Genomic DNA, 10797 nt, shown 5'->3' on the forward strand with positions numbered 1-10797 from the left:
TTGGCTTTAATGTTTAGGACCGATGTCTCTGTGTGACAATGTATTGCGATGGGCCAAGCTGTAGCCTTTCTTATAAACCTTACAATGATATTATACAGTTAGGTAAAGCTGCTCCACATGCGTAAATCAAAGACCCATTGTTCAGTTAGTTACTTATCTGAACCATATTGCAACATGAGCAGGCAAAACAAAGTTAGTATTGATGGTTGGTTGTGCTGACGGTTGTGGTGGTGTCATCATTATAACATTGTGCAAGTATTCGTTTTGTTTATTGAACTGGTACACTAATGTATAATGTGTATAATCTACATATCAGCCTGTACACTAATGTGTATTGTGTATAATGTACATATATATATAAATACACACTTCATCATCATGGATCACCAACGCAAACACTTTATTTAGTTACACAATGGATAGCCTCACGCTTCGAACACACCGACAGTGTATTGTGCAAAATAGTATGCAGCATCATCTGGGTATGTACGCCACAAAAGTTAAAAATGCACTTTCTGCTACCATTTCTGTCAAGCCGTCTACTCAGACAGTTTGACGCATACATTCGATAAATCCAATGTATGCACCACACCGAACGCACTGCAACTTCCTCTGCAACGCAATGCTGCAAGGCAAACGCAGCTTTTCATTGGAAATGAATGTAATTCTGGTGTAACAAAATGCAAATGCACTGTCGGTGTGTTCGACGCGTAAGTCAATYACGCATCACAGCAATATAAAATCAAACGTGTGTTTGTCATGCACAGCATTTGGCAATAGACTACAAATTCAGGCTCAAACTTTGATTACCTCTTTTCCCACACCTAATATGTATTACAGTCAACACTGCCATCTAGTGTTAGATCGCAGCACCTCAAAATCCTGTCACTGGCAATACTACTGTGTGATCGATAATGCGAGAACATACATACAGTAGGTCTATGTCAGTAGGGTGTGTTCAGTCACTTTGGTTTTATCTAATTAAATGTTAGCTTTGACACAATATAGGACAAAATAACAACATTATGTTGTTTGGATAGCCCACAGTAAGCTGCACGCGGTGTTGTTCGTAATGCGCCATACATATATTGTGTCATAGTAGGGCCTATTGTAAAGATTCACTGTTAGGAACCTATATGACAAGTGGCAAAAACTTTGTGACCACACTGCAGCAACCAACAACCCAATGGCTTTACCGTACTAAAGTGCCATTCCTCGCCAACATTGAGGGTTGTAGACTTCTTTCTATTGAAGATGTATTATTAGTATTATTATTATAGCTTCTGTTGTTGCTGCTTTCCCGGTTCTCTACAGTGAGAGCCAGGTATCGCTTGGCTTTGTTTGGGATTGACATTTTATGGATGCATAGTCAACAAGTGAGGAAACTCTTTGTAGTGAACATCTTTCACCACAAAAGGCTGGCATGCATGCCTGGCCTATAGTGAATGTAATCATAGACAACAGATGTGTAGGCCTATAGCCTACGTGTGAATAGCCTACTAGACTACAACATTTCATAAACATTCTAGCTACTCAAGCTCAATATGAAAAATGAAAATCAAGTACAACATTAAGACTAAATATTTAATCGACTCAGCAAATTTCATGCCACGATAACATTTTGGGCGTCTAGACAGAACCTGTGCGTAATATTTGGTTGAAACCCAAAACGCTGCACCTAAAATGCACGGGCCTACTAGAAAAGCCATTGATTTTCTATAGGCGCACTCTGTCTATACTGTGGTTGTTTTCATATCAGTTTAATGTTAATTTATTTTGCTGTAAAAGCAGGTAGGGGGTTGCAGGAGAAAGTTAACTGGTAATGCGCTTGTCTTGTCACCTTCACTGGCACCTAATCAGAACATTTCTAAAAACTGCTGAGGGTTTTAGAGAATGGCATAGGGTAAAGTCACTTTTAAAAGCTTTATACTTACAGGTGTAGGCCTTCGATATGTTGCTTTATTTGGTGATACAAATCTTTGAAACTACAAAAAAAGTGGTTCAAAGTATTTAGAGATTATTGGGCATATCGCAAATGTAGGCCTGAATCTCTTTGGTAGGCGATTGTCCCTAACATTCTGAAGGCTATGTTGCACATTCTGCTTTGTGCTTTATTAAAATGTTAGAAATATTCTGAATAACTATGTTCTACAATAATAATATGAAAGTGCATTGAAACAAAAGCCTTATCGTTATAATGTGAGAGAGACTATTGTAGCCAACTTATGTGATCATTTTGGACAGCTGCTTTTCTTAATTTATTTTAAATAGCCTACGTTTAGGGTTGTTTTGCCCATATAAGATAATATTGTAATTTAATGATGGTTTTATATAATATTTAATCTTAGACCAGTAATATTGAATATAACCCATAACCCTGATACCATAATTGTTATTATTAGTGTAGTATAGTTATTTACTAACTTATTCTCTTCGTGCTACTGGCGCATAAGACAGAGTTAGAGTTGCAATAGTTTGTTTTAGAATGCATCATTTTGCTACTCTTGTATGCTTCTAAGGCTTTGTTAGACTTGCTGTGCCTGCCATAGAACACCATTTTAACATTATCTGTAACGCTCGTCGTTAGGTGGAAGAGAGGAGGACCAAATCGCAGCGTGGTACGTTTCCATATTTATTGGAACACTTATTAAACACGAACAAAACAATAAACAGAAATGAAACCAACGACGCTACAGACCTGAACATGTGAACCTAGTGAAAACAAACAGTGAACACAGCCTACCTAAATATGGTTCCCAATCAGAGACAACGTAAAACACCTGCCTCTGATTGAGAACCATATCAGGCCAATCAGACACACCTAAACCAATGAGACACAAAACATAGAATATTCCCACCCAGCTCACGTCCTGACCAACTAAACAAAGACTAAACAAAGGAAATAAGGTCAGGAACGTGACATTATCAGGACGACATGGTTTTAGTCCGATTCGTTTTTTGTCTGGTTCAAATGTTAGCATATAGGCCAGTACCTGCAGACCTCAAGACCTCCAAAGGTTATAAGTGACCAGTTGTTTTTGCGTGCAAATGCCAGACTGCCTTCCACAAAGGGTGCAATAATACACTTCCTCATACACTTCCACTTCCATAGTACAATAAAACCGCTCTCTACATCTCCCCAAACCCAATTCACGTTTCCTTCACAGGTAGCGCATCAACAACATATGTTTTACGCGAGGAATAGAGAAGCACTATTAAAGAGATAGATATAGGTTACTCAACGTGTATAGTCTAATATTGTGTGTATGAGGAGGGGGGGGGCTCAATTAATACATGTATTAATTATGTAAAGTAGCATGACAAACAAGGCTTACAGAGATAAAAGGTTCCATGTAAGTTCTCTATTCAATTTACAGAAAGGCTCACCGATAACATCCTACTGCATTCCAACTGCTGCGTTTGTCCAACACAGTCTCACATTCAATTCGCGCATATATGTACAAAATGTATTTCAGCAGATTTCGTGCGTTTTTGTGCATTTTTGGGCTGGTTTGGGCTGGTTAAATTCGTTTGAAAATACACGAATTTAACCAGTAGGCGACACAAGCCTTTGCAACAACCATATAGACGCGATAATTTATATTTCAGAACCGTTAAGGTTAGAAGCACAATTTGACCTCAGGAACGTTCCTAAGGTCTCTGTGCAAGCCTAACATTGACCGTGTGGCATTAACCCTTAACAGTTAAAAGAAGGTGTTTACATCAAACAGTTTACAATGACATCTCACCCCATAGGAWCACATTGCCTGCACCCCTAAATTCAACCTGAAATCCTATGTGGGTTATGAATGTCTTATGAACCTGTCTTCAATGACAATCCATCAAGCCACTATGAGGTCTACCTGTGTTGATTCTAAGCTTCCTGGAGCAACCGGAAGTGATAAAATCACCCTAAAAGTGTTTTGCCATACCCAACCAGCAGTTTGTGATATATAGTGCATTCAACCCTGTGTAAATCAGTCAGTTCTTAACGTATAGACTTAAAACTCAGGATTCTGTAAAAGCATACCCCGATCATGATATGTATTTACTTATAGCTTCCTGTGCCAACCGGAAGTGCCTTAAAATGGGGTCATAGGTGCTGTTTCGAAGGTTTAAAAAAGTCAGATCTTTCCAAAACTTTAAATGTGTGAATCGGTCAACCCTCATGAACTGTAAATCAGTAATTTCGCTAAACAGATGTCAAAGAAAAGCTCTCTCACACACACAACCAAACATCGACTATCCACATAACCAACCACACTACTGACTGGCAACCACACACACTAGCTACTACACGCACGACAACCACCGTGTCTTTCAACACACTACCTGATTTTCTCACTACACAAAAAGCCAACAGTCGGTTTCCAAGATCGGGGAGTCTATACCAGATAGACACAGTCACCGTGTAACTAGTAGCTAGAATTTTTTTTATTTTTTTGTTTTTATGTTTTTTTGTCGAATTTGTTTTTGAGTTTTTCGCTCGTTGTTATGGTTGATGGGTAACTTTAGTGGGCCTTGGCCATCAATGTTATTTTTTTCTTTCGATGATGCTTCGGGTAAAAAATGTAGAGTATAGTATGTAGACATGTCACGTTTGATATACTTTAAAAATGAAATGTTGGTCTACACCAACAACTTCCTGCCTCTCACCAACGAATCTATACCCTAACAGATAATAACATGTATTTTATTTTCGCGTAAAGAATCATAAACTACTACCACCTAACCATTTTTGACACACAACCCATCAACTCACACCCAACAGACGACCACCACAAGCACATACACACATCCACAACAAGCACACACAGATGGATTGGAGTGGAAAAAGTATGGTGCTTAAAGACACACAGAGCCTTAAATGCTTTTAGGGGGATCCAAACTTCCATACCGCTCTGGGAGCGCTATAACTACCCGCCCAAATCAATGGGTGCTGGCTGAGTGATTTATGGAGGTTTTCAAAAAATATTCTAAGTCCAACTTTTATTGCACCTGGCTATTTTTTTGGGTTACCAGGCGTCATTTTTCAAACGGTTGAAATTGCTTTAGGCGGCCACCGAGAGTGTCACATGACCGGATGAGTAACTATTCTTGTTCTTCTTTGTAATTTCCGTGTAGGCTAGAAGCTTTCCGGTGTTTTGCTGCTCGACACAGGTCGACGCAGTGTATTGCACTTGATTTTATCGTTATCGTAACCGTAGGTGCAGCCAAGTGGAATTACGAAAGCTTTCTAGCTATTTCGAACTGACGGTAATGTTGAACACAAGAACGTTTTAGTGAAAAGGTTGCTTACACTCAGAAGCCATGTATTTACACTGCAGCCACCCTAGCCTTATTACGGGTTGAAGGTTTTGTAATTTTGGTTGGCCAACAAATGTAAGACTACAATGACTGCATACTGTCCCAAATAGGTTATGATCAAAAAACACAAAATGGTTTGTTTTATTGATGGACAATGGCAAGGCTGCCATTGTATTTTCAGTTACATTCTGTTCAATAAAAATGGTGTTTACACGTTTATTTTTTAAGAAATACATGGAACTTACAAACCGAATAAAACCCATTAACCATCATGCATTGGCTTACATCATTCTATCCTGAAAAGTTCTTTCAGAAATCAAAACAGATACATACTAGCATTCAAAACCACAATGGTTTAATAGAGTAAATAAAACAATATATATATATACCTCTTATGGTTAATGGTTAAAAAAAGACAAAATATCCATATATTCATAACGTAAAAATAACTAAATACAAGGCGATCGCGTCTATGGTTGTTGCAAATCGGCCTTTCGTGATATTGCCCTGTACTGGTTAAATTCGTCGTAGCAAGATTTGTCGAGAGGAAATATTAATTCGAATATAATGTTAGCACACGAATATTCCGGGTATTTCGCAGAATTAAGTAGCACAGAAATTTCTGGTATTTTATACGAACTTGACCACCCTCAAAAATGCAAAAAACGCACGAAACTCTGCTGAATACATTTGTACATAGTATGCACGAGATGAATGTGAGGCTGGCTGGTTTGTCATATGGCCGCTTAAAGCATATAGCTTTTAAGCGTTCGGATTTAATGAGATCAAAGGTGTTTGGGGAACCACCACTAGTTTGTATCCGCACCAACTTCTGAGACCCGTGAGCTCATTAGTTCGATTAACTGAGTGCTGACTCTTTTATTTGGAAGGCAGAGTAGATTGATGTAGGCTATAGTGGATATCAACTCGAAATCATCAAGTGTCATAAAAAGTCGGTTTTATCTTCCATGTTACTCCAAAAAATAGTCTACCAATGTCTTGTCATACAAATAACCGTTAGATAGCACCTACGTTGTTTGTGTGGAAGCTCAATATCTCTGAGTTTGATATCGAGGCCAAGACAAAACGCACAGACCCATTTGAAACACATATTAAATATGTTTAGTGAATATTTGAAAAATCAAGATGTTAGCTATATTCTTTTTTCATTCTTTATTTTGTATTGCATTGTCCTACATAAGATATTCCGACAATGATATATATATTTTCCATCTCACACATGGCTTCGCTATTTCATCACAATTTCATCAACATTTACAGTTACAACCTCTAATGTTGCACTTGCAATACTGTATTCACTCTAGCCTAGAATATTTGTTGCTCTCTCTTGCTGTGTGCATTTTATGCTGTAAGGTTTAGGCCTGTAGCCTTCTTTGTAGTTACACAGCGTTTTTTTTAAAGGCACCACTAAATGTTTTAATGTAAAGTGTTTTTTCTTTCCTATGCTCTACAGCTAAAGCCTTCCATTCACTAGTGAATTTAATTTATTTGTATGGGCGAGGATTTCCCACACGCGCGGATCCACAACAGTGCATGCAGGAGAAGAGTATAAAGCCTTAGAATCCGTCATTTGTCTGGTTTTAATGATTCTGTTTTATGACACCCGGCGTTAGACATTCTTTCGCTTGTAAAACTGCCATAACCCCCCCCCCCCCTTCTGCCGGAAGAAAACAATTACTGATAAAGGTGTAACGCAACTCCAAAAGCCTCTTGTGCCAATATAAACTTTTCTTACCTCTTCGAATACGTTTTCTCGAATTTGTGGCACCAGGTCTAATTTTAATTCTTCTCTAATATTCGTGCATATTCGTTTTTGGCACCTCGTAACGCACTTCAATGTAGACCTAGACCTGTTACTTGTGAGGAGAAGGCCAAAAGTCATGCCCGTTGGGGAATCCACGAAAAATATATACATAACTTATTTTTTATGGCTAGCATTAGCAATAAGAGGAGGCTTCTCTTGCCATAAGCAACAGTGAACCCTTGTGCATTTTCGTGTCATTTCAATCTAATGAGAAAATAGGTGTGTGTGTGATGTGTGTGTGTGTGTGTGTGTGGTGTGTGTGTGTGTGTGTGTGTGTGTGTGTGTGTGTGTGGTGTGGTGATGTGTGTGTGTTGTGTGTGGTGTGTGTGTGTGTGTGTGTGTGTTCGAACACTCTGTGTTAGCTTTTTTCCTGGCAGCCTGTAGCCTTCAAACAAGCCTGTGTTAGGATTTATTTTATGTCAAACTGGATTAACGCAATACTTCCTATTTGGAAGTATTAGATCATTGTGTTATGGGCCTTCATATTATCAGTACATCAACATTCAGTCCATTCATATTAGGCTAAAGCATTCCCTATCTATCTATTTGTTGTTATTATAAATAATATAATTAAAAGTCACCCAAACACGTTTTCTTGACTCTATTTTAACAACTGGATTAGGCCCGCCTAATCCTCTTTTTTCAACATAAATCATGCTTTTTAATCCGTTTAGAAACTATGTAACTCACACCGAAGAAAAACATATTCATCGATTTAAGAGGGCAATATTGTCAAGCTTTTTCGAACTGAATAATTCGATCACACTGTATTGCGGTTATAAACCCTAATCATGTTTTCTCAACCGCGAGGGGTATAGAAACATAACTCCCGCTCTTCTTTAAGGTCCAATCTTTTTTTTTAATTACAAGAGACTGGACTCAAGTCAAATAATTTAAATAGAGCATGCTTGTCTAGCGATGGCATTTATTTCTCTCAATAATTAAATTCCACATTTAGGCTAATTCATTATTGTGAATGTTTATTGCTAAAGGCCTGTCTGATTTAATTCATCCACACACTGAATCTTCTTTATACCTTTGTGAACAGGAGTGTTATTATGTTGCTATGGGATAGTACTGTACAACAAAGAATATGCGTTGCAGGAGCAGATTGGCAAGAGGTGACGTGTGTGTGCGTGTGTGTGTACGTGCGTGCGCGTAAATGCTCCCTATGTATGTATTCCTTATGCGTGTATGTGTACGCGCCTGTGTACATGTGTTAGCTTGCGATGGCGTGTGTGTGCGCGCGCATATGCGAGAGTAGTTTCGACAGAGATTTTTTTTTACTGAAGTTACTTTTTCTCCCTCAGTCCCTCTACTCCCTGCTTTTTATTGGAGGAAATTTGGTCAGCTGACATTGTCATCTTGTCCATCCTAGAGTGAGGCTTTAGCAACAACATTCGGCGGTGCCTTGTGTCTTTATTGGCGTCCAGAAATACATTATAAAGAAATCATACAGCGTGCCTGTATTAAAATATAGACTGACAGTGAAAAAAAGAGATTGACTTAATGAGTGTGAGAGAGGGAGAGAATAAAAAGAGAGCTGATATTGAAAGGGAGGGAGGGAAGGGAAAGAGAGGGAGCAAGGGAGAGAGGGAGGTATGAATTCTTATTTCGCAAACCCGTCGCTCTCATGCCATTTAGCTGGTGGTCAAGAGGTTTTACCAAACGTGGCCCTAAACTCAACTACCTATGACTCAGTTCGACACTTCTCCTCCTACGGAACCGCTGTAGCCCAAAACCGGATATATTCCTCGCCTTTCTATTCTTCCCAAGACAACGTTGTATTCGGCTCGACCAGGGGACCGTACGAGTATGGATCCAACTTGTTTTACCAAGACAAGGACGTGCTGCCCAGCTGTAGGCAGAGCAGTTTGGGACAAGGTTCACAAAGCTCGCTCGCGCAGGATTACCCGTCTGATCAAAGCAGGAACGGCTCACAGGAACAAAAGGGGGACATTCAGATCTACCCGTGGATGCAGCGGATGAACTCTCATAGCGGTGAGTAGGCCTATTACAAACTCCTAGAGATGAATTAAACGAGCTGGTCCGTTTTACGACTGGGGAAGCTACTTTTTATCACCCCATAAACCATTGCTACAGCAGCACCCTGTCGCATGCAATAAAGGCCTTTTATCTTCGTAGGAAAAAGTCTCAGTCACAGTCCATCCCCATGTCCCTCAAAACAAAATAGTTTATATATTTTAAGCTAATCCTTTTGTCACCCATATTAAAGAGTTCACGGTATTTCAATACGAATAACCTATAATATCTTCAAATATCACTCAGTGGACTGGGTTCCCCTGATAGCGAAAGTGTGTGTGTTGCGTCAGTATGCACCACCACTGTTGTTGATTATTTAGATAATTGCAAAACATAGGCTAGCATGTAAGAACTGACACGATTAGGCTATATCCTAGACATTCTTTCCGTGTTTTTTTTGTGATTATGTTTGCGCGTGTGTTCGGCTAGTGACATTGCATATCCTACGTAAAAATATTGATTATGCCTGATTATGATAATTCAAAATTGTGTTTCCATTCAGGAGTTGGATACGGTTCTGACAGGCGAAGAGGACGCCAAATTTACTCCCGATACCAAACTCTAGAACTCGAAAAGGAATTCCATTTCAACCGCTACTTGACGAGACGCAGACGTATCGAAATCGCCAATGCACTATGTCTCTCCGAACGTCAGATAAAAATCTGGTTCCAGAATCGCCGGATGAAATGGAAAAAGGAAAGCAATCTAACTTCTACTCTCGCCGAAAGTGGTTCGGCAGGGGCAAGTCAAGACACAGGAAAAGAGGACACAGAAGAGGCGACAGAAGAGAAGAAAGAATGAACGACTTCATATCTTAGCCTACTATATGCATCAATCCGCCGTGATGTGAGAATAACTTAACTACCTAGCAAGTACCTAGCAACTATTTTTTGGTACAATAAAAACACTAGTGTATTCAAAGATATGGCTGCGTTAAATGCGATGTGGATGCAAGATATCTCCAGACGTCAATGTTTGCCTTTTTCATTTTATTCTGTATTGATATGAACTTTTCACGGTGACCACAGAATTTCTTTCCTTACTTGACATTCCCTCATATAGCCTACCCAGACTGTTTGTAACGCGAAGACGTTCATTATTGTATTTTCGTAAATGTTGTTGGACAACGATGCAAAACACATGGTTCTCAGATGTCTGTACACCTATGACGAATATGTTTTTCCAAAAATAATTGTCAAAAGAATATGTGAATGAAACTACAAGCGTTACATCCACTTGTGTGAAGTATTTATGTTTTTTGGTTTTGCTGTTCTGTTGTACGAAAAAACTATGCTGAATAATAACGACCCACACTACCTAAATCGTTTATACGTTTGTATATATATATATGTGTATCTGTTATACATGCCTTAGCCCTGTGAGAGCGTTTGTGTGCAACCCGCAACTTTTTTTGTAGTAAGTAGGCCTACTTTATTTATGTTTAGATATGTACCAGTAGCCTACATTGAGTATGTGGTCAAATAATAATTGACCGATGTGGCTTAGATTGTAGCGTTAGATGAAAATCTAAAATTAAACAATAACAGTGATGTATGACATTTACGTCAAGTCATATTTAATAAAACTGTTAATAAAAAAGTTGTCCATGTCTTTGCGCCCAC

At 38.9% G+C, this 10797-nt stretch overlaps 1 protein-coding gene across 1 annotated transcript; it reads left to right on the top strand.

Annotated features, from left to right (window-relative positions):
* Positions 1 to 8580: 8580 nt before the first annotated feature.
* On the top strand, positions 8581 to 10065 carry LOC111970179 (homeobox protein Hox-C6-like). Its single transcript, XM_023996724.2, has 2 exons — positions 8581 to 9133; positions 9678 to 10065. The coding sequence occupies exons 1-2, from the start codon at positions 8734 to 8736 to the stop codon at positions 9974 to 9976; spliced, it is 699 nt and encodes a 232-aa protein (XP_023852492.1). The 5' UTR covers positions 8581 to 8733; the 3' UTR covers positions 9977 to 10065.
* The last annotated feature ends 732 nt before the right edge of the window (positions 10066 to 10797 follow it).

The sequence above is a fragment of the Salvelinus sp. IW2-2015 genome, linkage group LG11 (genome assembly GCF_002910315.2).
Source record: "Salvelinus sp. IW2-2015 linkage group LG11, ASM291031v2, whole genome shotgun sequence".
Classification (NCBI taxonomy): Eukaryota; Metazoa; Chordata; class Actinopteri; order Salmoniformes; family Salmonidae; genus Salvelinus; species Salvelinus sp. IW2-2015.

What these genes read in the sequence shown, in the direction of transcription:
- LOC111970179 (XM_023996724.2), top strand. Translation starts at nt 8,734, where the DNA reads ATGAATTCTTATTTCGCAAACCCGTCGCTCTCATGCCATTTAGCTGGT. An exon ending in GCGGATGAACTCTCATAGCG is followed by an intron (nt 9,134 to 9,677) that starts GTGAGTAGGCCT and finishes GTTTCCATTCAG; the next exon opens with GAGTTGGATACGGTTCTGAC.